At 33.9% G+C, this 22,120-nt stretch overlaps 1 protein-coding gene across 1 annotated transcript in view; it reads right to left on the reverse strand.

Moving 5' to 3' along the window:
• Positions 1-22,120, reverse strand: part of LOC130612360 (nucleolar and coiled-body phosphoprotein 1-like) — a 114,573-nt gene that overhangs the window by 18,307 nt on the left and 74,146 nt on the right. Inside the window, exon 2 of the mRNA XM_057433665.1 lies at positions 4,672-4,798. Coding sequence (XP_057289648.1) covers positions 4,672-4,776 — 105 coding nt within the window. The 5' untranslated portion in view covers positions 4,777-4,798. The remainder of the gene's footprint in view (positions 1-4,671; positions 4,799-22,120) is intronic.

The raw sequence follows: 22,120 nt of genomic DNA on the forward strand, positions 1-22,120 counted from the left end.
TACAACAACGGTACTTGCTTGTGAAGAAAAATAAAACGAATAAATGTTGTGGTTAATTGAAATATCTTTAAAACTGGTTAAACACACAAATACATTACAATGAAAATAAAATAGTAGCTTTAGCTGAATTATTTTAGTGCCCAGACGCCTTTCCTTCACGCTCAATAACAATTGGAACAACTTTTGTGATATGATTGATGTATCGCTGACACTTTTTCCAATCAACGGTTTTCAAAAAATCACATATGCCATTTACTAACTCATCTTTTACAGATGGTTTAATTTTTTAACGTATATGATGTTTCAATTCATGCCATAACATTTCGATAGTATTAAGATCAGGACTCTCAGCTGGAGTTGCCAATAGTTTATGTTGTTGTCCTGAATAAACTTCACTGCTAATTTACCTAAGTTAAAAAAGAGGATAGATTATAAAAAAAGGCTGTGTAAAAAATTAAAACATGTTCTTATAAAAACGTACATTCTCGTTTTAAGGATACCTACTTTTATGCTTAGGATCGTTGTCTTGTTGGAATCTATGTCCGTCAGGGTAAACCTCGTTAATAAATGGAAGCAAAGTATCTTTCAATATGTCTTCATAAAATTCTTTTTTCATGATCCCTGAAAATATTGCTATTTTCGTGGGACCGCGCTTTGAAATACCAGCCCACACATGTACTTTATATGGTTGTTTTGGAGTAGGTTTGAGGCGTGGCAAGCGGGCTTTTTTCCGAAAACATATTTTTCCATGCTTATCCATCATAATCGTAGATTCGTCGGTGAATATGATGTCGTCAAAGAGTTTCGTTGTTTTGTTGTAACTCCAAACAAAACTCTAGTCTAGCGACCTGGTTTGCCTTTCTTAGTAATTGGCAATATTTTGGACCACTTAACGTCCATCCCAATTTTTTCCTCGTTTTCTTTATTGTATTGGACGAAACTTCCAAATCAAATTTTTCTTTTATAAGTTTTTGAAGCTCTAAAGATATAAAAAAAAAACGTAATAATGAATGATATGCTTCTTAATGTTAGATATGTTTTAAAAGCAAGATTGGGAGAGAATTGAACTAAACCATATAAATTTTCATTTAACGAATGAAAATATTGTTACTAAATTGATTTTTTTCATTCTTCTGATAAAAATATAATATAAAGTGTTTTGCCAACATTCGTACTCAGGGCTTTTTCTTAAGACAGAGAAGTTTTTCGGCTTTGCTGTGAAATTTTTGTTTGCTTATTAAGTTTGTAAAAAACAATAAAAAAAAATATTTTTAATTAAAAAATTTACCTATTGACGTGAGTTCATCATTTTTTTCGTAGCAACTGTCTATAAAATCATAATGTCTTATTTCCAAAATCCTGCGTCGACCAGGTTTTGATTTTGACGCAATCGAACCTGTGTTTTTAAATTTCGCATATACGTTAGGTATTGCTTGTCGTGATACTAAAGCTTTATCTTCTTTCAATAATATTGATGAAATTTCAGTAAATTTAATTCCTAAATTAGCGAGATTTACAATACGTTGTCTCAAGTATAAATTTAGTCCAGGCGCCATTTTTAACGTTTAAGATATCAAAAGTTGATAATAACTACGTATTTGTGGCATATCAAATAATAAAGGCATTCTTTTAAACATAATGTGTTATCAAATAATGACGTAAATGTATCATGTTCAACTGGAGCAGGACGGCAAGTGTGCAGCGTGAAACCAGTTATAAAAAACATTCACTTGTAGAAACTTTATTTTTTCAAAACAAAAATAATTAAATACTTATAGCCATACTAAAGAGAAAAAAATTTAAGCGGGAAATTAAATTTTTACGCAGGCGAAAAATCAAAGTGACCACGCGTGCGATATTAAATCTTTAAAATCTTAGAACTTTAAAAAAAATTTAAGAAGGAGAAGTAAAAACACAATTCCTTTACTCCTGTACACCGCATAGAAATTATTAATTTCAGCGTGGGGAACACTTGAAGGGTATGTTCTATCAATGTTCACGTTCACGGCCAGGAATTAAAACCCTTGTCCGAAAAATCTTGAGTGTTTAAGTATTTAAGTTATTAAAATTTGTTACTACTTGTGCAACTAAAAATATTTAAAAATATTAAACGGTGGCTGATAACAACGCTAGCGATGGATCATGAAAATCATTACTTAAAATAATATTCTGTTTTGTTAATGATTTTTTTTTATGTTTTAATTATTTTGTTTTAGTTATTTTTTCAAGTTTAATTTTTCAAAGAACGACTATAAAAAGCTTAAAGTTAAAAAGCTTGAATTTTAAAGGTACTAAAAAGCTACTGAGCGCAAGATGTAAATTCGCCGTATTCCTTTAACCATATCTATAATAATTAGTGCAGCCATAAGTAAAAAAGCAAATCAAATAAATAGGCTTCTAAAAAAAGATTTGTGTTAGCCTTCTTAAATCATCCGTATTACGCAACTCTTATAATTTAGGAGAGCTTTTGCAAATCAAAGAAAAACAGAAATTTGCATAAATGAATCGTAATTTCCATCGCGAAACTATCGTGGTTTTTATGATCCATCGCGATGAACATGATCATCACGATAGTTTCGTGATCTACTATCTAATATTTTTATAATCATGACAGACACGATAGGATCGTGGATCGTGGGTGTCGCGCATGATACACGATCACGATGTTAGGCTTCCTGATAGCGGTACTGTAATATAAGGGTTAACTTTTCCCTCTTATTTCACATTCTTAGAAAAAACACTTAGCAGGGTAATAATAAAAATGTTTCCTGATTAGCTACTTGGGAGGGGAGGAGAGGAAAGGGGGGGGGGAGTTTTACTACTACTAAGTCCAGTTATTTACTAACTCCCAAAATAATGCTTAATATTTTCTATCTGGCTAATTTCCATGAAAATATTTTTTAAAATCAAGATTTAGAAGTTGTTGCTATGGCAATAGTATTCGTCCACTATTTCATTAACACAACTTAGCCATTTAAAAGTTGACATATTAACTGGTGGTGTTTTTAAAAAAGGTAGAGGCAGCAAATTTGATGAGTAAAGACACTGTTTTTAAACAGGCTTAAATAAACTTTATTATTTGTTATTGCGTATTTTCATTTCTTTTGTGTAGCCAAGGTGTTGTGATTGTTAACTTTATTTGCATCTCACTTATCACACAGTCCCATCTTTATTTATTTAGAGGCTTGTTGGTGCTATCACTATTAGGCACCTAACATTAGCAATTAAGCCCACACCAAATATTAGGTGTGTACCACAATTCTGTGTTTTCCATATGGTGCAGCCTGAAAAGTAACCAGGAAAAATAACGCTTAAACAATACTTTGTTATAGTTAAGATTACGAGCACTAACTTTTCTTTGATTTGATTAAGTATTTTCGTTTCACGGAAAGATTGTGAGCACTAACTATTCTTTGCTTTGATTGGAATAAAAATGAGAGGTGTCATGCGGAATATATTTGGCACAATATGCTTCTATTGTCAAAGCTACTAACTACGTCAAATTCAAAATACACTTAAAAGCCTACTCAGTATCACAAAACCATCAATAACAACCTTAAGCTTCACAACATAAGCACAACATAGGCTCAACATCATTTTTTTACTTTGGGATCTCTCCTGCTATCCTGTAACAAGTATTAAAGTAAAGGTTAATAGGATACTCTACATGATTATTATTATTTATTTGATTATTTTTTTTATATTCCCCACTTCACATTTTTATATTCCCCACTTCACATTGCCTAATATCCAATCTTTATACCTAAAATTACTATTATGTTTCTCAAAAATCATATAATTTTTGACCTTGACCTAATTTTTTACATGCTTTATTTTCTATGAGTAATCAAAATGTTTTTACCCAGTAAGAATTTAGTAAACTAAATCCAGCAAATAGGCAAGACAAAAGATGAAAATTTAGCATAATTTATATCTTTTGCTATTAGTTTTGTGTAAGGCGAAATTAAAATACTGTTACAACCAAATGGTTATACCCAATTTTATTTCTTGAATTACTGTCTCAAACAAGTATCTTGATTCGTTTTTCTTCTAAATGCACTCTAAACTCACAAGCTAGGGCTCAGGTTCCTTTTTTTTCGTTTTTTAAATTTTTTTGCTACAAAATGCAAAAACCACCGACACAAAAACATTTTTTTGTCTGTCAATTTTCACTTTGTAACAAAAATCAGATCTTATTTATCATATAGTGTATCACAGCCTTAAAGCTCAAAATTTGTTAACTTTAATTGTACCCCATTTTTTTTTTATATTCCCCACTTCACATTGCCTAATATCCAATCTTTATACCTAAAATTACTATTGTTCACAATCACTTTAACGCCACTTTTGTTTTTGGGATTTGCAATTGCAATATTTTCACATTTTTTCACGTGTCTGTCTTGTTTTGTAGTGTTGTCGGTGTAAGTTGTGTGTTTTGTATTGCCCATGGTGGCTGTCATACTTCAAGCTCTGCTATCTTTGGCAGTTTCCGAAGTTTACTAGGGCATAATCTTTAATCAATAATGTATTTATCTAGTAAACTGAAATATATGTTTATTTTATTCATTCATTCAAGCACAACTTCCTATTGACAAAAGAAGGATTCTGACTGCTGTAACCTAATAATGAAAAAAATCTAAAAAAGGTATACAAGATTATTGGAAAACATACCTTCCCATATTCTTCTTCCAATGATCTACTTGTTCTCAGCAAGTGGTTTTCTTTTAACCAGCCATATATCAAAGGTATCACACTGTCAATTGTTTGAAAACTCATTTTTTCCCAGTCTATTTCATTTCTAAATATACAAATAATAAAAATCATTAAAAGCTTTTTGGCTCAACTTCTCACTGCAAATCTGCTTTATTAACAACACCTTATCTTCTGCGGTTTATGTGTGGCACTCTGTCAAAAATATATAAATATTGTAAAAAGCATTAATAGAACAAAAACATAGAAATTAATAAGATCTTCCATTTGTATTCATGATTGCTATGCTTTAATTTTATGTGTCATCTTGTAGAATATTTTTTCATAAAGTATTTCACAATGACCCAGTGGTTTTTGAGAAAGTGTAAATCTCAAGTTATGGTCAAGATTTTTATGCTTACTTTTGTCTCACTACCATACAACATAACACTTCTCACACAGGCCTCATATAACCTACCTTTCTTACCTCAATTGACAAAACTCTCCAAGTCAACAAGGGAAGTAATTCTCTGAACTTTTTTTCAAGAAGAACCTATCCTACAAGTAACACTTCTGCAAACAATCCCTTCACTACCACTAAATGAGCTTAAATACTCTAGGAGTCCCCAACCAAAGCCATGACCCCTCCTGGAAATAATAGACATGATATATATCCCTCAATATTTGTAAGGTTATCCATGTAAAATATGCACTACTATTTAAGTCATTAATACAGGAACATGTGTCAATCCAGTCTTTTAAGTCATAAAGAAATGTAAGGGCTATGAGAGATAACAACTCTTCAGATTTAAAGACCCAACAACCCTCTCTTTATTAATATTAGAACCGTATCCACTTTTCTTGGACTAACAATGTTTTCTTTTCTTTTATGTGCTGCCATGACACTGGTTGAATATGACTCATGCAACAAATCGAACAAGCTATAACAAACTGGTTAGCACTGTGCACTGTTGACTAAGTGATTGATAATCACCCTAGCTTCAAAAAGTCTGGAAGCTGAAGGAAGAGATTGTAGCAAGACAATTTAGTGCAAAAGTTCAGCAGTTAGCCCACAATGGTCAATGTGATAGTGACAATGTTGAAAGTACTTGAACTACTTTGAAGAATTGTCTTCTAGAAGCTTCTGATGATACCTGTGGGTGGACAAAAGGACCAGCTAGACATAGACAGACCTGGTGGTGGAATAATGAGGTTGACCAGTGTATAAAGGAAAAGAGGAAACTTTGGAAAGAGTGGAAGTCGGGTGGTAGTAAAAATATTTACTTAGAAGCTAAGCGTCGCACTCGTACAGCAGTGTATAAGGCAAAATCAGAAGCAGAGAGAAACAGATTTGTAGATGTGTTAAGAAGGGAAGACCAGCGCAATGAGGTATTAAAGATAGCAAAGCAAATGAAGAAGACTAATCAAGATGTTGTAGGTGAGAAGTGTATACGTAATGATGAAGGTGTTTTGGCTACCACAGAGGAGGAGAAAAGGGTAGCTTGGAAGAATCATTATCAGAGGTTCCTTAACACTAAGTTTGATTGGGACTAGGATAATTTGTCTGATGATGATGTTGTAGAAGGGCCAGTTATGCAGATCAAGACAGAATGGGTAGTGGAGGCTATTAGGAAATTGAAGATTGGCAAGGCTGCAGGAGTATCAGGTATTGTTGCAGAGATGGTAAAAGCATCTGGATATATTGGAGTTAAGCTTATTACAAGTCTTGCTAACCAGATTATAAAGGATGGTGCTATTCCGAGTGAGTGGCAGTCGAGTGTAATAGTGAATTGTTTCAAGGGCAAGGGTGATGCATTAGAAAGGGGTAACTATAGAGGTTTGAAGTTGGTTGATCAAGTAATGAAAGTTATTGAAAGAGTGATTGATAAGTTACTTAGAGAAAGAATTGATATAGATAAGATGCAATTTGGTTTTGTTCCAGGGCGTGGCACTACAGATGCAATATTTTTACTCAGACAACTTCAGGAAAAGTATTTAGTAAAGAGAAAGAATCTCTATTTTGCCTTTGTAGATTTAGAGAAAGCTTTTGATAGAGTGCCACGTAAAGTTATTTGGTGGGCTATGAGAAAATTAGGTGTGGATGAGTGGCTAGTTACGATGGTACAGTCTATGTGCAGCAATGCTAGAAGTCGTGTCAGGATTAACGATTCACTTAGTGATGAATTTAGTGTAAATGTTGGTGTACATCAGGGTTCTGTACTTAGTCCTTTGTTGTTTATTCTAGTCTTAGAAGCGCTGTCGATGGAGTTCAGAACAGGTTGTCCATGGGAGTTATTGTATGCAGATGATTTGGTTCTCATAGCAAAGTCGATGGAAGAATTAGTTGAAAGGTTTGAGAAGTGGAAGAAAGGACTAGAAGAGAAAGGGCTAAAGGTAAACACAGCAAAGTCTAAAGTCATGATTAGTAGCATTGCAGCCAAGTGTGACCTTGTAGTTGGAAAGTGGCCTTGTGGAGTTTGCAGGAAAGGGGTTGGTAGTAACTCAATTTTTTGTCAAACTTGCAAGCATTGGGTACATAAGAAGTGCAGTAGTATTAGTGGAAGGTTAAGAGCTGACATTCAGTTTGTATGCAAGCGTTGCAAAGGTGAGATTATAGAGAATGAAGTATTTCCAGCTTTAATGATGTACAACAGTGGCTCGTTAGAGATAGTTGAGAACTTCTGTTACTCAGGTGATATGTTGGGCAGTGAAGGGGGTGTTGGAAAAAGTGTTACTTGTAGGATAGGTTCTGCTTGGAAAAAGTTCAGAGAGATACTTCCTTTGTTGACTAGCAGAGTCTTGTCAATTGAGGTAAAAGGTAGGTTGTATGAGGCCTGTGTAAGAAGTGTTATGTTGTACGGTAGTGAGACATGGGCAATGAAGCAGGAAGATCTTGACCGTTTAGAAAGGAATGATATGCGAATGGTTAGGTGGATGTGTAACGCCAGTCTGAGAGACAGAAAGGGTTCAGATAAGAAGCAGGCTAAGTCTCTGTAGAATTAAAGATGTTATCCAGATAAGAAGATTGAATTGGCTGGGCCACTTGGAAAGAATGGAGGAGGATAATTAAGTAAGAAAGTGTAGAGACTTGATAGTTCCTGGGGCAAAGCCCAGAGGCAGACTGAGAAAGACTTGGCAGGAGGTTATAAGGACAGACTTGATACAGAGGAAGTTGAGTTTAGATCTAACACAGTCTAGATCAGATTGGAAGAGGGTCATTAATATACCCCGTCCAACCCATGCTAGCATGGAAAACGGACGTTAAGCCGAGAATGATGATGATGTCAATAAATATAACTTTACTGTTGCTCTAGGTGCATAGTTTCCTTGCAAAACGTCAATAAATGTCAATAAATATAACTTTACTGTTGCTCTAGGTGCATAGTTTCCTTGCAAAACCATTTGGCTACAAGAGTTGTCAAAGAATTTGTCCAGCAGATAATTTATGGATAAATTAGAAGTGAAAGTGAAACCTCGTGAAACAAACAAGTAAATAAAAAAATAATTAGTGATAGATAAATAAATAAATTAGAACAACGGTTAGAACGACTACACATAAGCTGCTTTATTATGAATTCCTTTAGCGGTTGTACCGCAAATAAAAATTTTTTATATAAGCATAACATTTAAAAGCATACCTAGGCTTAAATTTAGTATTTTAAGCATATACTAAGCGTTATGTAAAGCCTAAGAGAACATTCTGAAGTTTTTATGTTATGTTTCGTTAGGAGTTTTCTCTTTATTTTTTATATCTGCATTAACCAGCATTTGGATTACTAATGGTATCCTTACCTCAATAATCAAAAGAGACCATCTGCATAAATGCTTTTTAAGAGAGAAAGATCCACTTTTAAAGTCTTCCTTGCTAGAGAGTTTTAAAAAGTACCGCAACAAAATTGTATCTCTATGTAGAATGAGTAAGAGTAATTTCCTCAATAAATATTTTAGCAATAACCAAAAAAATATTGGCAATATTTGGAAAGGGGTTAAAAATATTATTTCTGTTCGTTCTTCTGTTTCTGCTTCTCCCACCTGTATGACTATTAATAACTCTGTTGTAACTGATCCAGTGACAATTGCTAATTCTTTTAATGATTACTTTGCTTCAATTGCAGATAACATCAGAATGAATATCCCGTTCACTCGAAAACATTTCTCCTCTTTTCTAAAAAATTCTACTTCTAATTCGATGTTTCTTTCACCAACTGATGATTTAGAAGTTCTGCATTGCATTTCTTCCCTTGACCCTGGTAAATCTTCTGGGCCATTCAGTATTCCTGCCCATATTTTAACTCTTGTTAAATCTGAATTATCTATACCACTTTCAAAACTTATTAATTTGTCTTTCACAACTGGTATTTTTCCTACAAACCTAAAAACTGCCAAGACCATCCCTATTTATAAAAAAGGGTCCAAATTAGAATTAACAAATTACCGACCTATATCCTTACTCTCAAATATTGATAAAATATATGAAAAAATCATATACAAACGAGTGTATGGTTTTCTCGAAGCAAACAACGCCCTCTACAAGCATCAATTTGGCTTTAGGAAAAATTACTCGACTTCTCAAACACTTCTGAACATCTCTCAAAAAATTATGGATGCTCTTGATAAAGGAAATTATGCATGTGGAGTGTTCATTGATCTTCAAAAGGCTTTTGATACGGTTGATCATGAAATTTTGCTTAAAAAGCTTTTTCACTATGGAATTCGTGGTACCCCACTCTCACTATTTAAGTCTTACTTAACAGGACGTCAACAGTTTGTATCCATCAATGGAAATATATCAACTAGTAATCTTATCAGGCATGGTGTCCCTCAGGGCTCTGTTTTAGGACCTCTTTTATTTTTAATTTATATTAACGACCTGCATTGTTCAATTAATTTTTCTTTGGTGCATCACTTTGCTGATGACACCAATCTCTTAAACTTCAGTAAATCTTTGAAACAACTGGCCAAACAAATGAATTTTGACCTCAAGCTTCTTTGCCATTGGCTCAATGCCAATAAAATTTCTCTTAATGCTAGTAAGACTGAGTACATTGTTTTTAAACATACACGGAAACCTCTTAATTATGATTTTAGGCTTTTTATCAATGGTAAAAGGCTTATACCTAGTAATTGTATTAAATATCTTGGTGTTCTATTAGATTCTGATTTAAGCTGGAAGTCTCAGATCAATGATACTGTTGCCAAGCTCAAGAGGGCCAATGGAGCTTTAGCTAAACTTCGTCACTTTGTGCCTTTAAATGTTCTTATTCTAGTTTACTATGCCATTTTTCATTCACACTTGCAATATTGTAATCAAATTTGGGGTCAGCCAAACAGTCTTGATGTTAATCGTATTACTGTTTTGCAAAATTTTGCTATTAGACTCATGTCTTTTGAATCTCGAAGAGCATCATCCAGTCACCTGTATGGTAATCTTGAGCTCCTCAAATTCTCTGATATTGTCAAATGTCACAATATTCTATTTTTACATAAACTATTTCATGAAAAATTGCCTGCTTCTATCCTTAATACATTTGCGGTTGACTTCACCCATGCTCAAGGCACTCGGGCAGAGAAAATTGGTTTGATCAATCTCCCTACCTTTAATACTATTTCTTTTGGTAAAAACTCAATTAGATTTAATGCCATTAATTCCTGGAATAAATTGCAGTCTTTAATGACTAGAAAATTTGTTTCCCTTGATTATTTTAATCTTAGAAGTGATCTGAAAAAGTACTTTGTTTCCTCTTACTAATCCTTCCTGAATTGTCAGACTTGGCCATTTGTTTCCCGCATGGTTGTTTATCATTTGACCCACTTTTATGTGTGTGTTGTTTTGTGCGTCTCGTATCGTTTACTGTAATTGTCCAAGGGTGGCCATACCCTTTGCCTTAGCTTTATGCTATTAGGTATGGTCTCCCTTCAATAGCATTATATATTTTAATTTTGTTACCCTGACTAATTATGATATTTATTTTCTTTTTCTTTATATTTATTTTCTTTTAATTTTAATTGTATATATATAACTGCTATTGATAAATAAAAATATCTATCTATCTATCTATCTGTCTTGAGATTTAAATTGTAATTAATGATGATGAATGCAATAGGCATATTTTTATAAGCGTCCTTAAGCCTCATTTTAAAATTTCAATTGCTGTTGATGTTAATAAGATCACTAGGCTATGGAATGTGAGGGTTCTTTAGTGTATTTAGTGTAATTTGTTGTCCACCGACATATCCAGAAAGGTTTTATTACCAGTTTGTCGGTATGGGATCTCAAATTCTTATCCCGAAAAAATAAAAAAATGCAAAGAAAAAAAAAGTAGTAAATTAAGTGAATATAAGCTCTACAGTACTGTGAAAAGGTTTGTTAACATCGTGGTTCGTGTTTATTTCATGTTACGCACGAACCACGATAGCCCACGATACGTATTTTTTTAAAAATCGTGGACCTCACGATCATGTTTCGTGGAGTACACGAACGAAAATTAAATATTACATCGTGGCTTCCACGATAGATAACTTCTATTGTAAAACAACAAAGACCGTATTAGTTTATCAATTAAATTAAAAACCGACGGCAAAAAAAATAAATTAACATTTTTTTGTTTTAATTCGTTGTTATAAGGCTAGCTATATAAAAGATTTTAATCCTTCGTGAATCAAGCGCCGCCCATAGGGTATTAAATAAAACTGTAAAATTTTAAATAATTCTTTCACAAATTTATTTCTATTTTTTTTTTAAAAAATATGAAAGTCAAGATACTTGTTCTTACGGTTTTTAAACATATATACCTTACTGTCGCTAACGCTTTATTACTTGGTGAAACAGGTCTAATATTATCTGGCGATTTCTGGTTATTATACATTTTTTTTAAAAGAGCGAGGTTAGTATTTTTTTTACACTTTCTTTTTCCACGCCAGGGCTTCAACCCTGGGGGCGAGTTGATTTTTTTAAAGTTTTTTATAAGAGTTTTTTCGTAACCCTTTCTCAGCCTTAAATTTCCTTATTTGTTTTCTTCCAAAATATTAAAATTTTTAAATAGATTGTTAAAATTATACTATTAAAAATCTGTTCGTAAAAAGTAAAATAATAGATTCAGAAATAAAGTCGCATTGAACTGCTGATCACGTTCTTATGAACTATTTTTTTATAACAACAAAATACCTGCATCAGGTTTTACGTTCATAAAAAGTCCACGTGGCTTCTGTTATTGAATAATTAATTATTAATGATGTGAAGTTTCGAAGCATTTTCCGTACAAATAAAATAGACAAAAATGACCTTTTGATCATTAAAAAAATGTTTGAAAATAATATTTCTTTCATGAATTTTAGACTCGTATTGCGCGGGATTTTAGGCTGAGCATGTTCTTATAAACTAATTTTTATTAAGAAATAATGTGTCTAATTTTACGTTCATAAAAAGTTCACGTAGCTTCTGTTATTGAATAATTAATTATTAATTATGTGAAGTTTTAAAGCATTTTCTGCACCAATAAAATTAGAAATAAATTGCTTCGCGTTGAAGGGTGCTAAAGAAATCAAAGTTTTGATGTTTTCAGACTTGGAAGGTTTATAAAGATTGTCAAGTGCAATTTTTGTAAGAATATATTTTTTTTTTAAAAAAGCATGGCAGCAGTCCTTTTTGTAAAATTTCATCAGCATAGAATTCTTTTCTCATTATTCCAGTGAATAATAAGATATCCGTAGGCCCCCTTTTTGATATACCCGCCCATACATGTATTTTGTAAGGATGTTTTGCAGTGGGTTTTAAGTTTGGAAGACGGCCTTTTTTACGGAAACATATTTTTCCGTGATTATCCATCATTATGGTTGATTCATCGGTGAAGATTACGTCTTCGAACTGCTCATTGGTCCGAAGAAGTTTCTGACAAAACTCCAGTCTTAACACTTGATTCGGTACACGCACCAACTGGCAATAGCGGGGACCAGTTAGGGTCCAGCCTATTTTTTGTCTTGCTTGTCGAATGCATGATGACGAGACGTCAAGCTGAAATTCACTTTTAACAAGTTTTTGAACATCTACAAATATATAAAAAAATATAATTATATTATTTATGTAAAAAATGAGAAAACGTTAAACTTCTCCATATGCAAATATTTCGTACTAAGGGTAATAAAACGCTAAAAAATATTTAAAGCTCACCAACTGAAGTTAGTTCATCGTTTTTTTCATAGCATTTGTCAATAAAATTATGATGATCTAATGTAAGTTTTCTTTTTCGACCACTCTTTCGTTTTGGCGCTAGCGATTTCGTTTCATTAAATCTTCGAACAATTTTTTATATTGTTTGCCGTGAAATCTTTTTGCCATCTTCCTCTTCAATAATTTTGCTAATCTGCGTATAGGTCATTCTTTTTTGTTTAAGATTTATTATTTGCTGTCTAAAATATTTTGGAAGCACCATGTCTTGATTTGTAAATTGTATAAATGGTTTCGCCAAACAGAGCATCCATATTTAACTTTTTTTTTCAAAGAGAAACCAATTGCTCAGCTGACTTTTAAAGACGCCGACAAAATTAGAGAAAGATACATCGGCAAAATAGATAAGACATAAAAGAAAGAAAAACTCGATGACCAAATACGCTTTTAAAATCTACTTTAATTTAATGAATGTTAAATATTTTGCATATATTTTCGGTTCAACGTTTTCTTGAACAGAGTTCTTTTGGCAAAAAAATATCGGCAAAACAATGAGATGTGTTTGAGACGGGCGTTATTAAAGTTTTAAAAACTGAAATTAAATTATGGTCAGACAAATTTAACTTTTCTTTACAAAATAACATTTTGACAAAACATTTAATTGCGTCCGTTCGTTAAACTCAATAAAACAAATTACCGATGCTTTTGAAAAGAAAAAAAATTAAATCTATATAAATCGTGGAGCTCGCGAAAAAGATCGTGGGACACACGATCCTTCGTGGAGATAATTATATTAGCGTGGTGGCCACGATAGAATGTTTGAATATTTGTTATACACGAAGACCACGATTTTATCGTGGTTCGTGTGCACCACGCTCGTTACACGAACACGATGTTAACAAACCTTTTCACAGTACTGTAAGTGGTAGTTTTTTTCAGCAAATTTGTGATCCTTCAAAACGTTTAAACTGCTTGATTCGCAGCTTAGTGAAGAAGCCAGAGTATAACAGATATGGCATCCTTGAACTTGGTCCTTCGAAAGAAACGACTCGTACCTAAACCCCTACAGCTTGGTTTAATTGAACAAAATCCGCCTTGTTAAAAACATAACTGGAAACGAAAATTTAAAGGAGTATCTAGCATAGCTCATCAAATAATATTAAAATAACAGTGTATAACAATATTTGTGATCAAATTCGTAACGCAGTCTTCATTCTTTTCCCAATTTAATGAATATCAAGATACGTACAGAGCTGGAGTAGCGCTAGGTCGCGGGGTAAGGTCGGACTTTAAAAGTCATGACGTTACGGTTAAAAAATCGGTCAAAGAAGAAGGAGAAGAAAAAGACCGCCCGTTTTAAGAAGATCTCGGATGTAATCTTAATTATGTAATAAAAGGCAAGCAATAATTGTACAAAAATTTTCAGGGATCTAGGAACGTCAAAACCCAAAATTTCCCCTTCGGCACTAACCTTCGTGGTGCCTCACTGAGATACTAACCTAAGTAAAAGTTGGGTATAAGAAAACGGTAGTCGTAAAAAAACTCTGGATATGTCACTGTTGACATATTTAAGTGGTCTTGATATTATTTAACGTTAACAGTTTCTCTATTCAAATTCAATGTTTTAATGACTATACTATGTAATATCAGCTGTGACCACTGTTGGTCAATAAAGTATGGCAGTGTCAGTTACATATGTGAATTTATTATTGTGTTATTACATTGTATCACGTCAAATTGGAGAATTATAGCAATAGTGTTTCTTGTTGTTGTTCCTTTTACAATATGGGGAAATTTGGGTGTGTTGGGCCTTCTCTGTCAGCCGTTTAGGCAAGTAATGTGTTTATACAAGTCATTGTAGAAACATTGTAGAATAAAAACATCTCTCATACTTCTGACACTCAGGGTATGAATAAAAACACTAGTAATTAGCATGTGCCTGACGCTCAGGACATGTCGATGCACCTGATGCTCATGGCATCTCAAGTGCAATCATTTTGTGAATAGGAAACATGCTCCTGACGCTCAGGGCATCTCTCATACACCTGACGCTCAGGGTATGGATAAAAAACACCATAATTAGCATGTGCCTGACGCTCAGGACATCTCGATGCATCTGATGCTCAGTGCATCTGCACCTGACGCTCCTGACGCTCAGGATATGCATTATATATTTGTGCGATGAAGCATGAAGGAGGCACCATAAATAGTCTACGCATACTGAAAGTGTTGTATCTACTCATTCAATAGAAATACTTTGTTTCTATCAATTTGTGTTATTATTCTGGAATCCAAAGCAATTAAAATCCAAAGCAAGTGAAACCTTATGCAACAGACAAATAAATAAATAAATAGCGATAGATAAATAAATAAATTAGTAGTGATATGTTACTTTCAGAATCAAGGTAGTGATATAAAGACTGATTTGGTGGAATATCACTTTGCATAGATTTTTGTCTCTTTTATTATTTTTACCTGGCACTGTGTTGTGACCCTTCCCTCCTTCAGCCATATACTGCAAATGACTGATTAGCGCCCTAGGCTCTTAATTTTCTGAACTTTTAGGGTTGGCAGTTAATTGAGTGCTGGGGCCTAACCAGTTATTTACGGTATATGCTAGCTAATTAAAACGACAAAAATCTTTCAGTGCCAACAGACCCAGCATATAACCGGCTTAGATGGCCAACTTAGGCTAAGATTTTCTCTCCTAATTTGGTGAAAAGCCATTTTAGCTTATGGCAGCTAGAGATTTTTAGAGATGGCAACTAGCTAAATAATGATTAATATTGAAAGTGGCTAGCCCAGAAAATCACAAAAACCCTATCATTGTGGATTGTTTCTACTGGGGGCCACTAGAACAAAAAAGAAACAAAAAATGATAAACCTTAGACAACCTCAGCTCAATCAAACAAAAATTGAAAAAGAATTAAAAACAAAAATTAAAAAGTGATCTCTATTAAAATTTGCCAAATACATTAGAGATGGATGTCTTTAACGAAAGCAGACTTCCAATACCCATACCGAGAAGCAATAGCTGAAATATGGCATGATAAGTGCACTAATTAAAAGGTTTTTTGTGTGAGGTGTTAAACAAGATGCAATAGTTCTATTTTAGAATATTTAATTAGTAATTTTGTATTTATGTCATTATTTATGTCAAGATTGTTTCAGTTTTGTCCATATTAATAGTCATTTTGTTATTATTCAGCCAAAGGTCGACTTGCAAAAGTTCTAACTCGACCTGCAAGACAAGCAGACAGACCAAGCAGACATTCTTTCGCATACCGCTCCAAGCACAGCATCTATGCACAATCTTTGTTGTCATTTTTATGCTTGTTTAGCAAAGTAATTTTCAGAAAGGGATTACGCAAAGTAGACATCTAATCTATGCTTTGAGGAAGCGATCGTTTAACTATAATTTAAACCATAATATGTGCAGTAACGAATGGTGCTTAGCACGTACATGAATGATGACATAAACCCTCGTGGATTGAGCATTCGTCTCTTTTCATTTTTCTATTTTAGTAACTATGATTTTTCCAAGAAGTATTGGCTATTTATGAATCCTATAACACAGCAGTTAGTCAATCTTTTTCCTTTTTTTCGCTTTGCTAGCCTTGTGTTTTTCTGCACTAATGTTTCGTTACCTCAATTTCTGCGCACGCATCTTTTTTGGATAGCATTACGTAATGTTATTTGATGCGTGCACAGGAAAAACACGGTACTATGATTGAGTGTATTGTCACGCATTAGGATTTAGAAAATTAGCCTCTCTGACAAGGGTAGCATAGCAAGTTTTTATTCACCCCAAAAGCATCTAAAGAAGAAGTCCAGTTCAGTGAAAAATTAAAAAGTAAAGTGGAAATCCAACTATATTACTATACTAAAAACGGATGGATGACGGAGCAAGAAATCAGTAAGACATGTTCCTTGTTTTCTCTGAAAAAATAACATCAGTTTGCAATAATTTGTCACACTAAACACCACGCTGATCGTCCATGCTTTTTGCACCGCCATTGTGCTATTCCTACCCTGATTTTGAGTAAATTGCGTAGGGTGTATAATATCGGCCATTTTAGACAATGTGGGACAAGGTTTTTAAAACCAAGAAAAAGGGGGCGGGGACGGGTCGGGCTATAAAATACATCTTTGTTCTGTTTTAAGTAAAAGGTTTCAAAACCTTCTGAAACCTCAGAATTGCAATAAGCAACATTTCAGCAGTAGGAGACAAGCTTAGATTATTTAATTTTTTTAATACACGGAAGTACCTAGTATTTTTCAGAATTAACAGGAGTATCTGCCCAACCTCGTCCCCAGGGCATCTTGTATCTTTTCTGAAATAAAGGAACGGCGATACGAACATGTTCCTTTCGCCGTCCTGATATAAAAAGACACAACAGGCGCTGGAATCGAAGGGGTATCTGCTGAATTGCTAGGTTGTTTTTTGTTGTTGTTTCCTTCTTTTTATTCTTTTTTAATAAAAAAACCAATTATGTTTTAAAATCTATATACAAGCCTGACAAAAAATTTACAAATAGAAAATTAAGTTAGAATTGGATAAAACATGTATTATTGTACCCGTCTAGAAACCTCGTCCCGATTCTTTAAATCTGTAAGAAGCCCTGGGGACAAAAAAAGTCGCCTCGTATCTTTTCAGTGTACGTTGAGACAGCAATGCGATTCGTCTCGCCATGCCGCTATAAAGAAAACAAACGCTAGGAACGGCGTTGAGAGATGCTGTGAATAGTGTTTGTAAAAAAATGTGTTCTGTAGGACTCCTGTCCAGTTGTTTTGATTTAAAAACGCCTTTTGGGTAATCTCAGGTTCCGTCCAAATATAAAAACGCTACAAGCCCTGGAGTAAGGTTGCAACATATTAATGTGCTTGAGTACACTGCCTTCAACCTCGTTCCCAGGGCTTTTTGTCTCTCATCGGCGTTGCACTTATTGAAAGGTCTGACGATATTCAAAAAGAGACAACTTGTCCTGGAAACGAGGTTGCACTGCCTCTTGAAAAGGTCAACCTCGTCCCCATGGGTTTTTTCCCTTTGACATTTTCCGTCCTCAAATAAGTGATAGTGGCTGAGACATCGGGGACGAGGATACTTTCAAAGGCTAAATGTGATAAAATTTAGCTATATAAATATTATTTATGCATTCGTCAATTGTAACACATTTATTTTTTAAAATAATAAATCAATTTGTAATGATTCAGGTAGGATTTGAACCCACTTTCACTTACGATGCAAGTGACTTACCAATTAGAATCTGAATCAAACAACAAATGAACAGTTTTTCTAAATTGCCGTTGGCCGGAAATGCATAATCCATATGTAATAGCGAAATTTTGTAATAATAGTCGTTAGCCCGTGGAAAATCCACGGGTTCGTCCGTCCTTTTTTTACCGCATTGCGTGCTTCTCGCTAATTGCGCAGCTAAGCTACCATTTTGCGTGACAGACAGACAGACAGACAGACAGACAGACAGACAGACAGACAGACAGACAGACAGACAGACAGACAGACAGACAGACAGACAGACAGACAGACAGACAGACAGACAGACAGACAGACAGACAGACAGACAGACAGACAGACAGACAGACAGACAGACAGACAGACAGACAGACAGACAGACAGACAGACAGACAGACAGACAGACAGACAGACAGACAGACAGACAGACAGACAGACAGACAGACAGACAGACAGACAGACAGACAGACAGACAGACAGACAAAATAATTATTAAGCTAATTAACAAGAGTACGCAACTTCATCCCCAGGGAAGGATAGGTGCAGAGTACGTATAGCCCTTCTTAAGGTAAGTCACTAAGGAAGATGCAACCATCTCACTGCTGTGTAGCTAGAGTTTGAAACAAATGTGAATGTTGGGGGGGGACCATTACTAATAACTCTAAATAATGAAAAATAACATCGGTTTTTTACGGGTTAGCAGGTAATAATGAAAATGAAAAAAGCTTTTTCAATTATGGAGCAATCCTGGTATCAGGCCTTATGTCGGACTGAGGAAATTAAATAAAGGTGTCGTCAAATTAAAAAAAAACAAGCCCTGGGGACGAGTTTGTGTGCAAACAGTGCACAAACAACTCTTCGCTGTCGCGGGTGTACAATGTAGAATCAACATTATGCCAAGTTCAACAATTTTCTAAGCGCGGGACATATCCATTGAAACGTGCGGAAAAAACCTGGGCTGGAATAGAATTTACAGACTGTAAAAGCATGATTATATGATTTTATAAAACATTATTAACTACCATTAACTACCTTACCTCACATAGATTTTTTTTAAGTGATACTTACTAAACTAAGCTTTAGCAAAACAAATGAACTGAATTAGGCAACTTAGTCACTAAATCTGATTTCTTTTGGTCCTTTTTTCTCAATTTCAATTTTTTATTCGATTTCCCCGAATTCGAGACAAGCCAATCACAACTGGCCGACGGACTGACGTTTATGATAACATGATGAAACTTTTGGACAAAATATAAGATAAGTTAATACCAAAAATATACCCAAGGCTTTAATTCGTATAATCAAAGGTGAGTAACTGTAAGGCTAGCTACTGTCATGTTATATTAATCAACCTCTGATCCAGCTAGCTAGCTATTATGTCTAGTGTAGCTTTTTTTGACTATTTTCCTGCGACGTTTTTTTATTTTTATTTTTCGTTGAGAACAATGACATGCACATGCTCATGTAGGTAGAAAATATAAACAAAAGAGCACATAAAAACCACAAAGTATTGTCTTAAAAGTGGAACTTTTACTAGTTAGAACAAATAATTTGTTTGAATTCAGATAATATTTTAAAGAGGGTACAATTGGGCAACATTTCGAATAAAATTGCATGCACTTTTCCGACGTCGCCCTGAGCATTCCCGAAATGCAATTTCTTGTAACAAGAAGGCGATTGAAAAGAAAGGAGTTAAAGTTTATACATAAGTTTTTTAATAAGTAAACTTTATCAAAAAACCATCAAAAACAGTTCTTTTAAGAACATTGCTACCACATAGAACATTGCTACCACATATTAGTGTCTGTTTTCCTTTCCTTTTTGGGCATTGTTCAGGGCTATGTAGGGTTTTCCTGGCGAATAACTGAATTTTTTTCAAAACGCCGAACTCGCCCGAAAACGCCAGCACTTTTTAGGGCGTATGCGGCTTATCAGCACCCTCGTATATTTTACCCCATATGTTTCTCCTTTTTTACCCACTACAAGAATAGATGGATTCCAGTGTGACATCATTTCTTTACTTTTCAACTGTAAGCTCTTTGGTGGTGGCATTTGCGTGTCAGGAATTTGGTTAGAAGAGGTCTTGTGGATTTCTTCACACAGAAATGCCAAAGCCAAAAGAGCTTACTGCTGGAAATGTAAACAAAGAAATTTATTTGTATGTGTGCATGTACTAAAATTTGACAATGTTTACAAACGTTCAATAAGCTTTTATAAAACATTGAACAGGACATCTATATATTTTGCTGAGATATCAATTTTCGCTATATTCTTTGATGCTACACATTTCCCAGAAATATACTTTTGGCCTGCATCCTCCCACTAACCATTAATTCTCTAGCCTAAACATATAATGGTGGCCATCTCCTTAGATTAGTTAGTTGACTAGTGTGATGGTCTCCAGCTTGTTTAAAGTTTTTAGCAATTTGTCTAGTTAAAGTTCCTTTTTCTATAGAACATTTTGTTTTTGTAATTGTTATGTTTTCAGCAAATAAACTCTTACTTACCTACTTACTTACTTAGACAGCGAATTATATACGAAGTCAATTGTAAAGAATTGTATAAGAATAGCTATATATGTATTAATTTAATATGAAACTACAAACCAAAAAAAAAAAATTTTTCCCTTTAATAACTTTATAATAAGGTTTTTATATACTTGTATAGAGAAATTAACATTATAAAAGAACCGGGTGGTAGGGTGCGTTAAAATAGTAAAAACGTTTAAAGTCTACTTAAACAATTTGACAAGTTGACAATTCCAATTCACTGGTGTTCCAACAGTAGGCAATAGGTGATTGCATACTCAGATTAAGCTCCAATGATCTATTGGAGCATATAAAGGTAAAAAAATCTCCAAGAAATAACAAGTTCATATACATAGAATATTTATCATCAATACTTAAGAAGTTTGCTTTAATATGAGCTACTGTATACTTTATGAATTATAGCATCCTTGATGGCTCCAAAAGGAGTAAAACATTAATATTTCTCTTGGATATGTTTTTTCAAAAACAAAAACACCTAATTTGATCTTTCTTACAAGTCATATTCAAGGACTGGGTGTTCTTTGACATAATAGTTTTAGCACACTAAGCGGAATAATTCTTCCTAATGAGCTCCAATCTATTGTTTTCTTTATTATGATTATCTTCAGCTAACTGTATACAAAAATTTAGGAGTAGCACCATAGGATAAAATGCACAATATACTCAGCCCTTGAAATTAGCCCAAAAACCTGTCGGCAATAAATTGCCGACAACATAGTCGTTTGCAGCTGCAATTCCTTGGCAATAATTTGCCGACGCGAGAGAGTGAAGTGTCGGAAATTTTAAATATATTATTTTTTATATAAATATTTAATAAATTTTTAAATAAATATTATTTATTTAAAAATATTATTTTTTTAAGTTTCGTTAGTCTTACCCTTTAAATATCAGTATTTTGCAGGAGAGGCGTGTGATTAATCACAAGCCTGAAAAATAGAGTTTTCAAAATCAACCTATAAAATCCGTTTTGTAGCGTGCGATGGCAGCCCTCGAAATAATTTTTGGATATTCATCAGACAAAATTTCTGCTACATTTCGTCGGACAAAACGTCTGATAGATTTCAGTCTTTGTCGAAAACTTTTAGTCTCAGAATTATTGAATAGTCCTGATCCTTTTAATCCACGAGAAAGTCTATTCATAGCCAACCTGACCATCCTAGCTAATTTACCGGCTTCTGACTTAGTTAAAAGAACTACGTAGACATAAATCTCTTTTGCCTGGCCTCTTTGTTGTTGGTAACCAGGTCTTACAGAAGAAATTTAGCCTTGCGGTTCTTAGCTAATGGGGAGGTGAACGCCGACGGACCACAGATGAATCAAGTGTGCAAAACTGCACTTACAGGCGGAACAGACATTTTATCATGGATTTAATTGTAGATAATTTCTTCATTTTACAAAACAATTGGAGACCATAGCAGATCCAAATTTAATAGATTTTTTTATGCCGCAAGTGTTATTCAAACA

This window comes from Hydractinia symbiolongicarpus, chromosome 10 (genome assembly GCF_029227915.1).
Source record: "Hydractinia symbiolongicarpus strain clone_291-10 chromosome 10, HSymV2.1, whole genome shotgun sequence".
Taxonomy (NCBI): Eukaryota; Metazoa; Cnidaria; class Hydrozoa; order Anthoathecata; family Hydractiniidae; genus Hydractinia; species Hydractinia symbiolongicarpus.